The sequence below is a fragment of the Lepidochelys olivacea genome (genome assembly GCF_965140295.1).
Source record: "Lepidochelys olivacea isolate rLepOli2 genome assembly, chromosome: 18".
In the NCBI taxonomy this organism is placed as follows: domain Eukaryota; kingdom Metazoa; phylum Chordata; order Testudines; family Cheloniidae; genus Lepidochelys; species Lepidochelys olivacea.
Genome location: NC_140428.1, coordinates 29,755,247 through 29,774,901, shown reverse-complemented (window position 1 = coordinate 29,774,901; position 19,655 = coordinate 29,755,247). Strand labels below are relative to the sequence as shown.

The window sequence follows — 19,655 nt, the reverse complement described above, 5'->3', positions numbered from 1 at the left end:
GCTGCAGAAAAGCATGCACCTTGCAAAAAACATTTTTCAACACTTCAATATCTTCACCAACACTCTGACTCCTTAACTATAGAGTGGGCAATATTCTGATGAAGTGAAGCCACATTTAGATTTTACTACAATACTGATTTTTAGGAGGAAAACAGGAATTCAGCAAATACAAATATAATATTTACAACTTTACATTAACAAGAGGAATTAATGGAAGCACTGCCCTTTCACTGCTCCTTCTGCTGAAAAACAAACCCTTTGTTCTCCTACCTCCACTCCCTGGACCTTCAGTTTCATGTGATCCTCTCTGGTGGTTTTCCCATCTTTCCTCTTTTTCCAGCAATATCCATCTTTCCTGTATTTCACCTTCTTCCTGTTGTACAGTATCATAGAACCATTCTGTGGTCTGAAAACAAGAAACAGATGAATTACATAAAGAAACACACTAGAAAAATTTATGATGAAAGATATTTAGACTACAAAGTCTCTACAGAAAAGCAATATTCTACATTTGACTTAACATAATTTTTTACCTTTGATTGCTGCTCACCAGATTAACTATGTTTTATGGTCTGCAAAAATTTACTTGGGATTTTGTACCTAATGAATTAAATGTGTCAATGAGAGTTATAAAAAAAGATCCCGTCAGTACTATCCACTGTCTGACCATGATATATTACCCGTAGGCTGAGCTATGCTCTAAAAATAGAAGAAAAAGAAGGGGAAAGAGAAAGGATGCTGGTTATTTTATGGTACGCAGTCTATTTTTAAAAGAATGTCTACCACATCTTTTAATCCATCAACCGGGATTAGGTAATAAGTAGGTTTAACAGCAGTTGAATGAATATGTTAGCAAAAAATAAATAGAAAAGGCATTCATTTATACCAGAATACATGGTATTCATTGCACATACTTTAGATCAATGTTAGACCTAAAATAGCTCTTTCATTTTTGTTCATCATCTTAACTTCAAAACTACCTGAACACATTTTCCACTTAGGAATCATCTATTGAAGTTTTGGGATATCAATAGCTAAGCATAACTACGTGTCCAATATACAGTCATTATTATCTTTTTGGTACACTACAATATTTCGTTGAAATGTTTCATCATATGCTAAACTGATATAGCAGAAATGCCATTTTTCTGTAACGAAAAAAAATCACTAAAAAGACACCATGCATCACATGCAGACATCAGTAATGTAGATGGTTGCAAAAATTTACAGTGGTACATTAGTCACAGTAATTTGGCTTTGGAATACCAAGAACAGAAAGAAATACAACAACATTAGCAGCAGCACCAGTAATAAACAACTTTCATCGAAAAGCTTTCGCTGGCGACATTTGATAAAGTAAAACTCCTGAACTTGTATAAACAAAACAAATTAACATACAGAAACCTTTGAGGAAAAATCTACACAATATACTTCACACCAATTTTTACAGAATTCAATTTTAAAAAACATATTTCTGTCTGGGCACCTGTATTTTCAGAAGGAGCAAAGAATTATTTGGAACTAACAAATGCTACTAAACATTTTCAGTGCCAGCAGAGAATTTCAATATAGCTCCCAGCCAAGAAAACTCTTTAAACAAGCCAAATTAAGTGGTCTGTTTCATACAATATTGGCTTGTGGTTTCAAAGCCACACCAGAGGTGAAAAAAGCAATACTTAGACCAGCTGGAAAAACAGCTTCCCCTCCCCCCTACTTTTATGCTTCAAACATAGCCATTCCAACAAGAGAAGAATATCATCTTATCCAGATTTTCACACTCCATTTTCTGTAAAAATGCAGAGCATCACTATTTGAAAGTGGTTACATGTAATGAATGTTTTATTACATAGGAATAACACAGTAACAAACAGTAACTGTTGTAAATAGGGTTAATAGTAATTCACACCAATACTGGACTAAATACTCAATTAAGCTCACGTCATCATTGTACACCATGTGTTACTGACATGTTTCCTCTGAGCCATACCCCAGCTGAAATGATCTAGACTAAGCCGATGTCCTTGTTTTTACTGCATGTCAAAACAAAGCGCAAACAAACAATGTGGAGAGACTGCAACAAAACAACATACCTGTTCTCTACTTCTGCACTTGGGCATCACCTTCATGTATGTAGGTAAAGTGATGTTCATTCTGAAATACACCTAATGTGCCCTCCATCTCTTTCCCTAAATAGCGCCCTGCAAGGTTTGCAGAATCATACCCGCCATACGGAACACAACGAACATGGACAAGAAACTACTTCAAATCTCTTTCACCATGAAGATGAACCTACCCTATCCAAGCAACCTGACTGAATTCTATTTATAAATACAGAGAAGACACACCCTAGCAGCCAGCTTCCTGTCACTTTTAAGACAAACAATAATATCCACCATATTGGCATTTCTTCTGCGAGGCCTATATACACTAGCCCAAATTCTATCACCACCTCATTTTCAAAAAGGGAGTGGGGAACATGACTTCCTTTGTGCCTTGTATTGGGCCAAGCTACTGTAAGCACCTGAATAAAACACAGGGTCTTGTACAGCCTCAGTGCACAATTCTCCAAATGCAAAGTTGCTAGGGTCTGAAGTGGCTGTTCCAGAGTCTGGGCTGTGAGTAATTAATACTATGGAAACCCAGAAGAGTTCAAAACCTAAGAAAACCAAAACAAAAGAGCAGGAGGAGAGATGGTTATAGTCTCAGATATACATGTGCAAACCCTAAGTGCCAACTATTCTCATCTGCCCCAAGAGGTCATTAATTAGCTGATTTTAAGCATCTCAACAGAGATGGGTCTAGAGGAGAGGTTTGAAGGAGGAGAGAGCAAGGAGCCCTATAGATCAGTTCAGGGAGGATGTTCCATGTGGACAGGGCAGAATGGAAGGAGGTGTGGAGAGAGTGACACAATAAGAGACAAGAAGAGAAGTAAAAAGAGGCAGATTTGTGAATGGCCCTGAAGGTGAAAACAAAAAACTCGAATGTGATGCAGTGAAACAGTTAGATCCAATGGAAGGATTCAAAGAGGTGGTGATATGGTCAGAGCAGCGAAAAAGGAAGGCAAAGCACAGAGCTAGCTCTTGCATGGACTGGAGAGTGGGAATAGGGAAGCCAGAGAGGCAGCAGTTTTAGTTATCAAGATCAGAGATGAAGAAGGCCTGGATGAGAATTTTGGTGATCTGGATAGGAAGAAGAGGATGAACCTTAGAGATTTGTATTGATTTTGTATTCTGTGTTTACGGTGCATGAATACACAGGATTTTTCATTTAAAATACAACAAAATATTAATTGTATTCTTAACAAGATACCTGAGTGCTTTCCAAGGCCAATGAAACAGCAAAAGAAATATAAAAGAAAGGAGCCCAATGATAGCTTAGCCACTACTATGAATACCAGCAGCTGGCAGGTACATAGCCCTTTTCCTCTGAGCATCTCTTTGCACTCTTCATATATGCTACAGGGCCATTTTCATACCTACAATATTTTTTCACCATCAGCTTTCTAGCAGAGTGTCTCAGGCATCTTGTAATAAGATCTCGTCTGAGCAGAATAATGTCAAATGTTTTACGCTCCTTCCTGCTAATCTTACTGTGCAGCAGGATAACTGCTACCTGTTTCCACTCCTAAGTGTCTGAGACAGAGCTGGATGTCACCAGGAAGTTTATACCCCAACTATCTCTCAGCTGAAGGGCTTTATGAACATTTTGATATAAGCAATAAAAAAATTATTTCCTCTCTCTACCAATTATAATTAACTGGATTAAATCAGGCATTGTTCTCAAGACCACACCTACCACTTTTTGAGTGTATTGGAACTAAGGATTCTTAAAGTTGATTCCATTCTCTATTGCTACACAACCTTCTGAAAAATGAACCTTTTAGCGTCAATGAAACAGTCTTGATTTGACAGAGCTGCAGATAGTGCTGGATTAATTCAGTAAAGATATTACATATGTTGTTCGTGTTTATTCTACAAAGTTCTAGTAATTTCACGTCAACTCAAACTCTCTTCAAAACCTCAAAGACTGGTGTTTGTCATACCTGCTGAAGTATGCCTCATGGCTCACAAATCACCACCTTTTTAGGGCAGGTTGTGAAGAAAGTAGTGATGGGGCAGCTCCAGTCACCTCTGGAGTCCATAAAGCTCCTCAATCCTGATCAGTTTGGTTTCAGCACTTAGATACTACGTGAAATAGGAAAACCTATGCAAGACAGATTTAGCCTAGGATTTGCATGGAGATGGTATCGATACCTTTGAGTGATGATTTACTTCTAGTGATGGATGTCAAAAGGTCACAGTGGTTTCTGATACCTTTGACTGGAATAGCAGCAAAGAGTCCTGCGGCACCTTATAGACTTATGCTCCAATACGTCTGTTAGTCTATAAGGTGCCACAGGACTCTTTGCTGCTTTTACAGATCCAGACTAACTCGGCTACCCCCTCTGACATTTGACTGGAATGTTACATTAGTGGGGATGGGGTGGCTCTGCAAGGGTTCTGCTCTTTCCTCACTCAGAGATTTCATAGGGGGACGTTGAGTAATTTCTCTTCTTCCCTGATAATGCTTGAATACTGTTCAAGGGCTGTCAGGGGGTTCAGTCCCACCACCCCTTCTGTTCACTGGGCATGCAAGTCTTTGGGTGAATGCGACAAATTATGATTAAGGCTAAGATTCTGTCATGTTTATTTTTAGTAAAAGTCACGGACAGGTCATGGGCAATAAACAAAAATTCACAGAAGCTGTGACCTGTCCATGACTTTTGCTGTTGCGGTTCTATGGTTTTCCCCGCCACCGTGGTGGCTGGGAACTGTGGGGTTCCCCCTCTGCCAGCAGCAGCTGGAAGCTGCAGGGTGACCATCTTTCCCAAAGAGAAAACAGGACATCCCCAGCTTCCGCCTCCCCCCATGCGACGTTGTCGCCGGAACCTTGCAGGGGGCCCCCCCGTCACCTGAACCCTGCCAGGGCCCCACTTGCTGCCAGCTCGAGTCCTGCAGCCCCAGGGAATGAAGCACAGAATGTCATGGAGGTCTCTGGAAGTCACTGATTTCCATAAATGTAGCCTTAATTATGATCTTTAATGTGCATACGACAATTCTATTATTCTTTTTCATCAGCCCAGATGTTTCTGTTTACGTGCTTTCTCAGATTATCACTAGCACTATCAATATGGTCTTAGTTGCTTTATGGTTTTGTTTGATTGGATATGCTGAATTGATGAAGGGTGAGACACAGTCATTTTGAAAAAAGAAAAGGAGTACTTGTGGCACCTTAGAGGCTAACAAACGAGTCATTTTGACTTTGTCTGATTTTGTTACAGCTAGTTTTGTCACAAGGAACTTACACGAAACACTAAATATAGAAATCAATCATGAAAAGTTCTATACACCCACTTGATTGGGCTGAGTAATTTTTTGATGGGTGATTAGAATATCATTCATTTTCTCATTACCATCATCATTACAGCATGAGTGGGTGTCCAGATTGTGTACCTGGCCTAGTACAATTTCATGATGATTTTGCAAGGCTGAAATAAACACAAACAACTTTCCTTCTATTACAGAGCACGGAACAGAGTAAGATGTCACTGGACAACAGATAGCTAAAATGGTTTGGTTAAAAGTCTAGTAAGTTACAACCTTCTGTTCCTGTTTTTTCTATTTTTAAAAAAAAAAAAAGCCTGTTACAAATCTTGGGAAAGTCTCTGACTTTGATAGCAGTGTTTCAAGTTGGTTTAATGCCTATAGAAACCAGCTGTTTCTTGGATATCTTCATAAAAATGAGGAACAATTTTAACCTGATATAAATTGTTCCTATATTTCTCTCTTGTTGTAAGAAAAAATAGAGAAGGTAGGTCTCCGGTGCTTATCTCTGTCTCACACAAACACAGCCACGAGTAATAAATTGGTGATTACAGCAAGGCTGAAGAGATCAAGATCCGATACAAATCCTCAGAATGCACATTTGGTATATTACAAAACCCAATCTCATCAAAAGGCTTTGCGTGTATACTTACATTCAGGAACACCACTCAGACTTTTACAGGATATTCAAGATTGCAGGAGGAAGGAAGTTGCAGACCTGAACTTAGATTCTTCTGTGATCACAGGTTCTTACTGGACGATTCTAGTTTATGTTTATAGGAGGGTTTGCAAGGGAAACAAATTAAACCTGTGCTGCATTTGGTCAGCTGTGAAAAAGCAATTTTGCTTTTTTTTTTATTCTTCACCTGGAACCACGGCAATAATAAGTAGGACTAGATAGAAACACCAATTTACTTTATTTGATTAGCTCCTAGTTTGCAGCTCCACAGCCATCTTCATATCATTAAAATAAGTCTATACTGGAAATAATAAAATAGTATTTTAATATTATTGTATAATGGAAAGAATACGAACCAAAATAATTGATAAATATTGCAAGGTCTAGCTCCTTTTGCACTTTTACTGCTGATATATGGTCAGGCTAATTAAAAGAATACTGGGAACATATTTGTTATGTTTCACATGTAAGTGATTTTCAGTTTTTAAAAACAACAATTCATAGTTCTCCTAATAATTACTCAATGACTATATTTACAGAAAACCAGTACCTCAAAAATTACTTTTTGCTTTTAACTATGCGTGTACTATATTTGTGCCAGCTTCCCATCAATAGAAAGCATCATAGTTATTAAAAGTAGGTAATATTTCTTTGCCTGTGCATTTTAATATTTAGAACTGAAATTTATTCACTAATGTCTGATAAACCAAATATATCTCCTTGTTATCTCCTTGATAATTCTGACCCATAGACCAAGCTATAGCTGAGCATGTAATTAGCTGACTATATAAGCAGCTGTGACAGAAGGTCTGTCAAATTTTGAAATCTTGGAGTCTAATTATTTTTTTAAGTGGAAATTTTATTCACGTTCTAGTTACATCAAATGGCTCTTAAAGGGATATATTTATATGAACATTCACACCTGAGCATGTTTAAGCAAATATTGGCATGCCTTGTACATGAGTTTCCTCTACACAAGGAGGTCTGATGGATTCTGAGAGCTTGGGGAGGGCAAGTCAGGGGAGGGATCGGATTGCTACCCCTGCTCGGATCGCTACCCCTTCCTGCTTCTCCACGTGGGCACCAATGATACTGCCAAGAATGACCTTGAGTGGATCACTGCGGACTACGTGGCTCTGGGAAGAAGGATAAAGGAGTTTGAGGCGCAAGTGGTGTTCTCGTCCATCCTCCCCGTGGAAGGAATAGGCCGGGGTAGGGACCGTCGAATCGTGGAAGTCAACGAATGGCTACACAGGTGGTGTCGGAGAGAAGGCTTTGGATTCTTTGACCATGGGATGGTGTTCCATGAAGGAGGCGTGCTGGGCAGAGATGGGCTCCACCTAACGAAGAGAGGGAAGAGCATCTTTGTGAGCAGGCTGGCTAACCTAGTGAGGAGGGCTTTAAACTAGGTTCACCGGGGGAAGGAGACCAAAGCCCTGAGGTAAGTGGGAAAGCGGGATACCGGGAGGAAGCACAGGCAGGAATGTCTGTGAGGGGAGGGCTCCTACCTCATACTGAGAATGAGGGGCGATCAGCAGGTTATCTCAAGTGCCTATATACAAATGCACAAAGCCTTGGAAACAAGCAGGGAGAACTGGAGGTCCTGGTGAAGGCAAGGAATTATGATGCGATTGGAATAACAGAGACTTGGTGGGATAACTCACATGACTAGACTACTGTCATGGATGGTTATAAACTGTTCGGGAAGGACAGGCAGGGCAGAAAAGGTGGGGGAGTTGCATTGTATGTAAGGGAGCAGTATGACTGCTCAGAGCTCCGGTACGAAACTGCAGAAAAACCTGAGTGTCTCTGGGTTAAGTTTAGACGTGTGAGCAACAAGAGTAATGTAGTGGTGGGAGTCTGCTATAGACCACCGGACCAGGGGGATGAGGTGGATGAGGCTTTCTTCCGGCAACTCGCAGAAGCTACTAGATCGCACGCCCTGGTTCTCATGGGAGACTTCAATCACCCTGATATCTGCTGGGAGAGCAATACAGTGGTGCACAGACAATCCAGGAAGTTTTTGGAAAATGTAGGGGACAATTTCCTGGTGCAAGTGCTGGAGGAGCCAACTAGGGGGAGAGCTTTTCTTGACCTGCTGCTCACAAACCAGGAAGAATTAGTAGGGGAAGCAAAAGTGGATGGGAATCTGGGAGGCAGTGACTATGAGTTGGTCGAGTTCAGGATCCTGACACAGGGGAGAAAGGTAAGCAGGAGAATACGGACCCTGGACTTCAGGAAAGCAGACTTCGACTCCCTCAGGGAACTGATGGGTAGGATCCCCTGGGGGAATAACGTGAGGGGGAAAGGAGTCCAGGAGAGCTGGCTGTATTTCAAAGAATCCCTATTGAGGTTACACGGACAAACCATCCCGATGTGTCGAAAGAATAGTAAATATGGCAGGCGACCAGCTTGGCTTAACAGGGAAATCCCTGAGGATCTTAAACATAAAAAAGAAGCTTACAAGAAGTGGAAGATCGGACAAACGACCAGGGAAGAGTATAAAAATGTTGCTTGGGCATGTAGGAATGAAATCAGGAGGGCCAAATCGCACCTGGAGCTGCAGCTAGCAAGAGATGTTAAGAGTAACAAGAAGGGTTTCTTCAGGTATGTTGGCAACAAGAAGAAAGCCAAGGAAAGTGTAGGCCCCTTACTGAATGAGGGAGGCAACCTAGTGACAGAGGATGTGGAAAAAGCTAAGGTACTCAATGCTTTTTTTGCCTCTGTCTTCACGAACAAGGTCAGCTCGCAGACTGCTGCGCTGGGCAACATAGCATGGGGAGTAGGTGGCCAGCCCTCTGTGGAGAAAGAAGTGGTTCAGGACTATTTAGAAAAGCTGGACATGCACAAGTCCATGGGGCCGGATGCGTTGCATCTCAGAGTGCTAGAGGAGTTGGCGGCTGTGAGTGCAGAGCCATGGGCCATTATCTTTGAAAACTCATGGCAATCGGGGGAAGTCCCGGACGACTGGAAAAAGGCTAATGTAGTGCCCATCTTTAAAAAAGGGAAGAAGGAGGATCCTGGGAACTACAGGCCAGTCAGCCTCACCTCAGTCCCTGGAAAAATCATGGAGCAGGTCCTCAAAGAATCAATCCTGAAGCACTTACACGAGAGGAAAGTGATCAGGAACAGTCAGCATGGATTCACCAAGGGAAGGTCATGCCTGACTAATCTAATCACCTTCTATGATGAGATTACTGGTTCTGTGGATGAAGGGAAAGCAGTGGATGTATTGTTTCTTGACTTTAGCAAAGCTTTTGACATGGTCTCCCACAGTATTCTTGTCAGCAAGTTAAAGAAGTATGGGCTGGATGAATGGACTATAAGGTAGATAGAAAGCTGGCTAGATTGTCGGGCTCAACGCGTAGTGATCAATGGCTCCATGACTAGTTGGCAGCCGGTATCAAGTGGAGTGCCCCAAGGGTCGGTCCTGCGGCCGGTTTTGTTCAATATCTTCATAAATGATCAGGAGGATGGTGTGGATTGCACTCTCAGCAAATTTGCAGATGATACTAAACTAGGAGGAGTGGTAGATACGGTGGCAGGTAGGGATAGGATACAGAGGGACCTAGACAAATTGGAGGATTGGGCCAAAAGAAATCTGATGAGGTTCAACAAGGACAAGTACAGAGTCCTGCACTTAGTACGGAAGAATCCAATGCACCGCTACAGACTAGGGACCGAATGGCTAGGCAGCAGTTCTGTGGAAAAGGACCTAGGGGTGACAGTGGACGAGAAGCTGGATATGAGTCAATAGTGTGCCCTTGTTGCCAAGAAGGCCAATGGTATTTTGGGATGTATAAGTAAGGGCATTGCCAGCGGATCGAGGGACATGATCGTTCCCCTCTATTCGACATTGGTGAGGCCTCATCTGGAGTACTGTGTCCAGTTTTGGGCCCCACACTACAAGAAGGATGTGGATAAACTGGAGAGAGTCCAGCGAAGGGCAACAAAAATGATTAGGGGTCTGGAACACATGACTTATGAGGAGAGGCTGAGGGAACTGGGATTGTTTAGTCTGCGGAAGAGAAGAATGAGGGGGGATTTGATAGCTGCTTCAACTACCTGAGAGGTGGTTCCAGAGAGGATGGATCTAGACTGTTCTCAGTGGTAGCAGATGACAGAACGAGGAGTAATGGTCTCAAGTTGCAGTGGGGGAGGTTTAGATTGGATATTAGGAAAAACTTTTTCACTATGAGGGTGGTGAAACACTGGAATGCGTTACCTAGGGAGGTGGTAGAATCTCCTTCCTTAGAAGTTTTTAAGGTCAGGCTTGACAAAGCCCTGGCTGGGATGATTTAGTTGGGGATCGGTCCTGCTTTGAGCAGGGGGTTGGACTAGAAGACCTCCTGAGGTCCCTTCCAACCCTGATATTCTATGATTCTAGGGCAGGGTCTGGAGGAGCCCAAGGCCGGTGGAGTCTCAGAGCCTAAAGGGGGAAAGTGGGGGACAGTGGGAAGGCAGTAGGGACCTTAGGCCTGTGGGGAGCTCTGGGAGCCTGAGGTGGGGAGAGGCAGTGGGAGTGCAAAGCCTGTGGGGGCCCTGGGAGACTGGAACACCACCCCGCCCATCATTTCCTTACTAGCCACAGTCCCCTTCCCTCCTGAGGGGTCTACAGAGCCTAGAGTCAGCAGAGATGGGGGAGGCAGACCAGCACTCCCCAGAGGCCAGCAGCAGGAATTGCGCCTGCTGCTCAGGGCCCAGCCAATGTGAGGGAAGGGGTGATTCATAGATATTTAGGTCAGAAGGGACCATTATGATCATCTAGTCTGACCTCCTGCACAACGCAGGCCACAGAATCTCACCCACCACTCCTGCAAAAAACCTCACACCTATATCTGTGCTATTGAAGTCCTCAAATCGTGGTTTAAAGACTTCAAGGAGCAGAGAATCCTCCAGCAAGTGACCCATGCCCCATGCTACAGAGGAAGGTGAAAAACCTCCAGGGCCTCTTTCCATCTGCCCTGGAGGACAATTCCTTCCCGACCCCAAATATGTTGATGCGACAGAGCAGACAGGTTTGTGCAGCCCATGAGATGCAGGCCCCCAGGCTGCTCTGGTGATGCTGAGCTGAGGCCTACCGTGCTGCGTGGGGCCTGTTTGATACTGTCCAAAGGGCCTGCTGCCAAGTAAGGTTAATGGAAAAGTGGTTTCTGTTTCCACATGTATTTATCCTTTAAGGTCCCTTACTCCTCTGCAGGGTTGACCTGGAATATTGCACTGGCAGCCAAGCAAATCTTCCCCACACTCTCGCTACAGCGCTCACCATTTCTCCCACTAGGAAATGGACTCCGGGCTGAAATTTGAAATACAAAGCAGAGCCTCCTAGGTTTGAGGATCTGTTGGGGAGAGGAAGGCTGGTACATGTTCAGAGAGGGAAACAGGGAGTGTGGAAAAAGGAAAATATTTTTAAGCAAATATCTGCAATCTGTTGTGTAAATATAGACTGTAAGTTTATTTCCAAGTACCTACTGTCATGTGCAATCTTGAATTTTCACGAACATGTCTGTCTAGAGCAGTGGTTTTCAACCTTTTTCATTTGTGGACCCCTACAAAATTTCAACTGGAGGTGGGGACCCCTCTGGAAATTTGAGACATAGTCTGCAGATCCACAGGCGTCTGAGGACCACAGGTTGAAAATCACTGTTCTATGATAATGACAACCTTTCGCAGACCCCTTAGACATAGTTGTAAACCACTGGTCAAGAAGGCAGAAAATAGGGAGACAGAAATTATTATAACTACATAAAATACAAGAGTCCAGATAGAATTTTTATAACATATTTAAAGAAATAGGTTGCCTACATTTGTTGGGAATTAATTATGCATTATTGATTGTTAATATTAGTTATTAATTATATATTACTTAATATCAGATGTCATTCTTCCAAATGTACACTTAATAAAAAGAAAAGATGGGAGACTCTCCCCTCTGGAGTGGGTCATTAATCAAACGCAGGCCAGCAGAAAGCCCTGTTTTCTTTTTTTCCATCCTACTGTCATGCACACTGAATACATTTATCAACCAGAGATACAAAAGGACAGTGGTGAATAAAGTAATTTAAGTGTATCTCTTCAAGTGGAGAGGCACTGGAAACTGACCCTGACGGTATGCAAATACTGAAAGCATGTGTGATGTGAAACAAAAATTATCTATAATTACTACAGCTGTGCTGCCCAGAGCAATGCCGATAATACAGGGCTGCTGATTTTTCATCGAATAGAATGTTTTTCAGGCGCTCACAATGTGGTAGCTGGCCCTTGTATTGGGCTTAAATCTAGCACACAGGTGTTCTCAGCCCACAAAGTCCGTCTTTTTTTATAAATAATTATGATCGCTGGATGGAACATCCTAGCAGTGTTTGTCTGTACCACCACATCCTCTTAGCAGGTTACTAGGGAAAATATACGTGTAAATGGGGTCTGCTGGCTCACACAGACTGTTTACTCATTATTTGAGCTGACTGGAAAATCTGAACTTTTTGTCCTAGAAAACTTCAAATGAAACAAAAAAAAAATCTTCATTTCCTATGAAATTACAGGTTTCAGAGTAGCAGCCGTGTTAGTCTGTATTTGCAAAAAGAAAAGGAGGACTTGTGCCATCTTAGAGACTAACAAATTTATTTGAGCATAAGCTTTCATGAGCTACAGCTCACTTCATCGGATGCATTCAGTGGAAAATACAGTGGGGAGATTTATATACATAGAGAACATGAAACAATGGGTGTTACCATACACACTAACGACAGTGATCACTTAAGGTGAGATATTACCAGCAGGAGAGCGGAGGAACCTTTTGTAGGGATAATCAAGGTGGGCCATTTCCAGCAGTTGACAAGAACATCTGAGGAACAGTGGAGGGTGGGGGGGTGGAATAAACATGGGGAAATAGTTTTACTTTGTGTAATGACCCATCCACCCAGTCTCTATTCAAGCCTCAGTTAATTGTATCCAGTTTGCAAATTAATTCCAATTCAGCTGTCTCTCGTTGGAGTCTGTTTTTCAAGTTTTTTTGTTGAAGAATTGCAACTTTTAGGTCTGTAATCGAGTGACCAGAGACTGAAGTGTTCTCCAACTGGTTTTTGAATGTTATAATTCTTGACACCTGATTTGTGTCCATTTATGCTTTTACGAAGAGACTGTCCAGTTTGACCAATGTACAAGGCAGAGGGGCATTGCTGGCACATGATGGCATATATCACATTGGCAGATGTGCAGGTGAACAAGCCTCTGATAGTGTGGCTGATGTGATTAGGCCCTATGATGGTGCCTCTGAATAGATATGTGGACACAGTTGGCAACGGGCTTTGTTACAAGGATAGGTTCCTGGGTTAGTGGTTCTGTTGTGTGGTTGCTGGTGAGTATTTGCTTCAGGTTGGGGGGCTGTCTGTAAGCAAGGACTGGCCTGTCTCCCGAGATCTGTGAGAGTGATGGGTCGTCCTTCAGGATAGGTTGTAGATCCTTGATGATGCATTGGAGAGGTTTTAGTTGGGGGCTGAAGGTGACGGCTGATGGCGTTCTGTTATTTTCTTTGTTAGGCCTGTCCTGTAGTAGGTGACTTCTGGGAACTCTTCTGGCTCTGTCCATCTGTTTCTTCACTTCACCAGGTGGGTAATGTAGTTGTAAGAATGCTTGATAGAGATCTTGTAGGTGTTTGTCTCTGTCTGAGGGGTTGGAGCAAATGTGGTTGTATCGTAGAGGTAGGAATAGCCGTCAGTAGCTTTCCGGTATAGGGTGGTGTTTATGTGACCATCGCTTATTAGCACCGTAGTGTCCAGGAAGTGGATCTCTTGTGTGGACTGGTCCAGGCTGAGGTTGATGGTGGGATGGAAATTGTTGAAATCATGGTGGAATTCCTCAAGGGCTTCTTTGCCATGGGTCCAGATGATGAAGATGTCATCAATTAGCACAAGCAGAGTAGGGGCATTAGGGGACGAGAGCTGAGGAAGCGTTGTTCTAAGTCAGCCATAAAAATGTTGGCATACTGTGTGGCCATGCGGGTATCCATAGCAGTGCCGCTGATTTGAAGGTATACATTTGTCCCCAAATGTGAAATAGTTATGGGTGAGGACAAAGTCACAAAGTTCAGCCACCACGTTTGCTGTGACATTATCGGGGATACGGTTCCTGACTGCTTGTAGTCCATCTTTGTATGGAATGTTGGTGTAGAGGGCTTCTACATCCATAGTGACCAGGATGGTGTTATCAGGAAGATCACCGATGGATTGTAGTTTCCCCAGGAAGTCAGTGGTGTCTCTAAGACAGCTGGGAGTGCTGGTAGCGTAGGGCCTGAGGAGGGAATCTACATAGCCAGACAATCCTGCTGTCAGGGTGCCAATGCCTGAGATGATGGGGCGCCCAGGATTTCCAGGTTTATGGATCTTGGATAGCAGATAGAATACCCCAGGTCGGGGTTCCAGGGGTGTGTCTGTGCGGATTTGATCTTATGCTTTTTCAGGGAGTTTCTTGAGCAAATGGTGTCGTTTCTTTTGGTAACCCTCAGTTGGATCAGAGGGTAATGGCTTGTAGAAAGTGGTGTTGGAGAGCTGCCGAGCAGCCTCTTGTTCATATTCCGACCTATTCATGACGACAACAGCAACTCCTTTGTCAGCCGTTTTGATTATGATGTCAGAGTTGTTTCTGAGGCTGTGGATGGCATTGTGTTCTGCACGGCTGAGGTTATGGGCAAGCGATGCTGCTTTTCCACAATTTCAGCCCGTGGACATCGGCGGAAGCACTCTATGTAGAAGTCCAGTCTGTTGTTTTGACCTTCAGGAGGAGTCCACCCAGAATCCTCCTTTTTGTAGTCTTGGTAGGAAGGTCTCTGTGGGTTAGTATGTTGTTCAGAGGTGTGTTGGAAATATTCCTTGAGTCGGAGACCCTAACCCCCCCCCCATTCCTCAGACAGTCTTGTCAACTGCTGGAAATGGCCCACCTTGATTATCGCTACAAAAGGTCTTTTGCCCCCCGCTCTCCTTCTGGTAATATCTGACCTTAAGTGATCACTCTCGTTACAGTGTGTATGGTAACACCCATTGTTTCATGTTCTCTATGTATATAAATCTCCCCACTGTATTTTCCACTGAATGCATCCGATGGAGTGAGCTATAGCTCACGAAAGCTTATGCTCAAATAAATTTGCTCATCTCTAAGGTGCCACAAGTACTCCTTTTCTTTTTATGAAATTACAGTATCAATGCTTATCTTATTGCCTGTGATGGATATGCCGTAATAGACAGTGATATAAAAATATGGGATGAAATCCTGGTGCCACTGACATTAATGGGAGTTTTCCCATTGTGTTCAGTGGAGCACGGATTTTATCCCATTAGAAAGGAAAGATGAATATGTAAGAAAAGGAAGGAATCCAAGATGGCTGCAATGTACTATCTAACAAAACTGACAATCATTCAGTGCCATTAACAGCACAGTTAGAAAGCAAATAGATTGCTAAATTTTTCTTGGACATTTTATACCTAGGCACAACAGACTAAAAGGCAGGAGCAGTCATAGTTCTGAGATTCTTTCGTGTGCTTCAGTCAGACCTTTCCCCTTATCTTAAATGAATGAGAAAATGCACCAGAGATAGTTTCAGAAGGAAACCATTACTGTGTAACACAAGTTTCACATTATATATTCGGAAAAAACTTTGTGTCCATGAAATGACAATTCATCCTTACAACAGCTCCTGACTTGTCATAGTCGAATAATTTCTTAATAATCTAATACAAATATAAACAAAAATTAATCTGTCATCTCTTAGCAAAGAGGATTAACCATATCAAATGGTGTTCTGCAGGTGATAAATGCAGTGATGAACTAAAAACTGGTGAAGAGAACAATCCCATGTGTTCTGATAGAGATTTTCACACTCAGCAAAAATCTTTTAGAAGATTTTGTTTTGTTTATGATATATAAATGGTATAAAGGAATAGTACAGGAACAGTAATGCAGAAACTTCATAAATGGCACTTCTGTTTATTTTCACTGAGCAACACCACAGATGTGCACAATGCTTTACATAAACACTGGAGTCCCTAGATTCAAAAACATCCCACTCCTGCAATCAGATCTACTACTATGGACCCTTGCCCAAGTGCAGAGCCCCACTGGATGGCCTTGCCATCCAGTCCCACTAAGTCAGCTGCCATTCAAAGGGGATGCTGTAGTTATCAGAGCTTAGGGTGAGCATTTTGTGAGCCATGGTCTGTGGTGGTCTCAGCAGAAGGTTCTGGAACTCCTTAATGCAAGAGATCAGGATGAGCCCCGTTCTGATCGGGGAAGAACCACCCTTTCACATAGCAATCTATCAGTACCGAGGACAGAAGAACAGCCCACAATATTTTTTCATAAATTATAAAAAGAAAAAGGGGAAAAGCCCTGAATAGAGTGGAGAGTGGTGTTCTTTGTGAAGAAAAAGCATGTGATCATTAATTCTGATCCCATTTGGAGGGGCTTGGATATCAGCTCTGTATGACGCAATTTGCTTAACACTGAAATAGAACAGAGTACTTTAAGGATGAAGTTTAAGTTATAACTATGGATTTCTTCTCTTTTATGACTCTGTGGCATTTAAAAGCTGCCTATAAGTCTCCTCAGGTTTCTTGTTTGAGGCCTTGGGGAAGGAGGACAGGAAGAATAATTATGAAGCAGAAAACACTCTGTCATGGGCATGTATGAGATTTGAGATGTCTGTCTTCCTCTCTCTCTGTCATGGCTATCAGAGAAATAAATATTTTGGCATATCGGATAATTTTGTCCAAATTGTGTTACTTCCCAAATTGGTGATAAAGACACTGGTGGTCCTTTTCTTATATATGCTTTAAAAGGGGAAATTTGACACAATCCACAAGGATGTCACTGTGTTTCATAGAGACAAGGTGGGTGGGGTAATATCTTTTATTGGACCAACTATTGGACAAGTTTATACAGGGCTCTTCTTCAGGACTATGGAAAGGTACTCAGAGTGTCCTAGATAAATACAGAAGGTGGAACAGATTGTTTAGCATAAATAGTTAACACGTTTTGCTCTCTCACCGACAGAAGTTGGCCCAATAAAAAATATATTACTTCACCAACCTTGTCTCGCTAACATCCTGGGACCAACATTGCATAGTGTGTTTCATGTAATACAGCTTCAGTTCAAGAATCTCTGGACTGTATTGGATAATTTTTTTCTGCCAGACACCTGCACTTATTCTACATGATAAAAATATTAAAAAATGGAACAAGATGTGTTGAAAAATATAAATTGATATGCAACTAATTGGCTTTTAAATCTCAGTATCCCAGGCCAAGGCAGAAAACGGGATGTTTCACCAGTTTACTCCTGAGCAATTTTTCAGATCCTTATTCAAAAGCTGATTAAATAAGTGATTAATAAAGGAAATGGTGAAAAAACTCATCTTCATTGCTATAGGAAAGTGTATACATTAATACAAAGGAGTCCAATAGACAGGATGGCACCTCATTTAGTAAGTGCATCCATGCTGGTGAAAGGTTCCAGATTGACAGCCCTTAAGGCTGATGTCCTCAGTGTGTCCTCACTACAAATAATGCTCAGGTGGTTGCAGGACTAGCTTCCCACACATGCTGCCCTTTATCCTTACAAATGGTACATTAATTATCACATAAAAATTAAAATGATAAAGTCAGAACATAGCATTTCGACTTTACCAAAACTAAACATTTTGATAATGTCAAAAATAAGTATTTTATAATATTTTATTTAACCAAAAAAATGCAAGATTAGAATTTTTATCCTGATTCAGGACAAAACCAAATTTCAAAATCTCAGAACTTCCCACAGAATGGAAATGCCAATCTTCAACTACCTCTATTCATTATACATGGACTTTCATTTTTTAAGCCGCTCTCACTATTATTCAATGTTTGTAATATAATGGTGACCCTGATAAATTCAACATGATTTGATAGCCAATAAGGGGCCACAAAATTGCTTGTTCCTCAAGGTTTGCCAGCTTGTTTTGTGACTTGATGCATTGATGACACAGCAACAGATTCCTTTATACATTAAAAAATATACAGTGAGGACGTAGAGAACATTTTACTTGCTACTAACACCAATTTTAATGTAGGTGGGGGGCATAAACTACCTAAATTCAATCTTCCCCTTTAAATCTAAACTTTTATTGTAATACCCTCACACATTACACACACATACTGCAAAGGTCCCCTCTGCATTTATTCCGAATAAAGTAATAATACTCTGCACTTTCGTAGCACCTTCCATCTGAGGATCTCAGCATGCTCAGCAAACATTAATTAATTTAGCTTCACAACACCCCTCTGAGATAACTGAAGTACATAAAAATCAAGTGGAATTCAGCAAAATAATGTTGTGAATGAGCTCTTCAACATTTCCCAAGATCTCTACTACAGGGAATTCTTCAAGTTAAATCTATATTTTTCAGGTTTGACACCACCACTTTGGTGCAACTTTCCTAGTAATTTATCACTTTTTCAAAGGGATGGGTCCACCTCCATTTGCTTTTTATAAGCCGCTTCCACTACTGAGTTTGCCACAATACATGCATGAAATGCCACGAATAATGAAACAAACTGGTGGCATAAACTGCAACAGAGACAATAGATCTGGGATCTAAATTGAACCAGGGATACTTTCAAAATGTGACCAAATCCAAGCTCAGCAACCAAGTTGGCAGGAATTAATTTATACAGGTCCATTTTCTGTTTTTAATATCCAGTCTCTCTTTTTTTGTTTTGTTTTTATATGAACTCTGATGTTTGGATAATGAAAGCCAAAGAAACATGGCCTTATTGTGTTTGAGACACAAACACACTAGGACAGTAAATACAGTATGAATTGTGGTAAAGGTATTTTGGTCAATAGACACTTCATAGCCATTCTACTGAACTCATAAATTAAAGCCCCGTTGGTCTAAATGACCAGGATGTTCCCCTAATCATGTTACTGCAATATTAATAAGGCTGTTTAATGCAACCAGTTTCTTCTAAATTGTCACATAAAATGTTAGTAAATGTCAGACATATCATTTAATTGAAAACTACATTTTACTGCCTATGGAACTCGAGTGGCTGAGAGCATGCTGTAAATATTGCAAAGCTAACAATGACTCTGGTTTTCTGGGACAAAAGAGTAAGGTCACCCCAAACCCTTCTTCTAGGGAGGCTGGTCTCTAAAAATGATTATTTTCTATTCCTCCCTGCAATTATTTCAGTCATCTGTGAAAGGTATTTAGAGCAGCTCAATTCTTTAGTATACAAATATAAAAATTAGGTCTCAGGTTTTTTAAAGGGATGTGCTACGGTGAACAGGCATCAACGACTCCTGAAATAACCTCCTCCCCCCTGATCCAGAAAACGCTATGAACAGCTCTTCCAAAATGAGGCAGAAAATGTTGCAGTTAGCTCCAGCTCATGCAGAACAAGAGAGGCCACTTCAACAAGATCAAACCAATGGCTGAAGCATAAATGAAATCCCAGTTCATCCAATGTATGATCTTCCAAACTCAGTATACAGGTATATCGGGCAGTCCTCCCACACTGCCTCCCGGCCTGCTTCATTCCTGTGAGCCAGAAGGATTCGGACAATTACAACAATCCAAGTC

At 41.8% G+C, this 19,655-nt stretch overlaps 1 protein-coding gene across 6 annotated transcripts in view; it reads right to left on the bottom strand.

Moving 5' to 3' along the window:
- The window catches only part of CAMTA1 (calmodulin binding transcription activator 1), a 949,829-nt gene that overhangs the window by 604,149 nt on the left and 326,025 nt on the right, over window positions 1–19,655 (bottom strand). For all 6 annotated transcript variants that reach the window (XM_084652102.1, XM_084652098.1, XM_084652097.1 and 3 more), the window contains one exon: window positions 271–406. In XM_084652102.1, coding sequence (XP_084508228.1) covers window positions 271–406 — 136 coding nt within the window. The remainder of the gene's footprint in view (window positions 1–270; window positions 407–19,655) is intronic.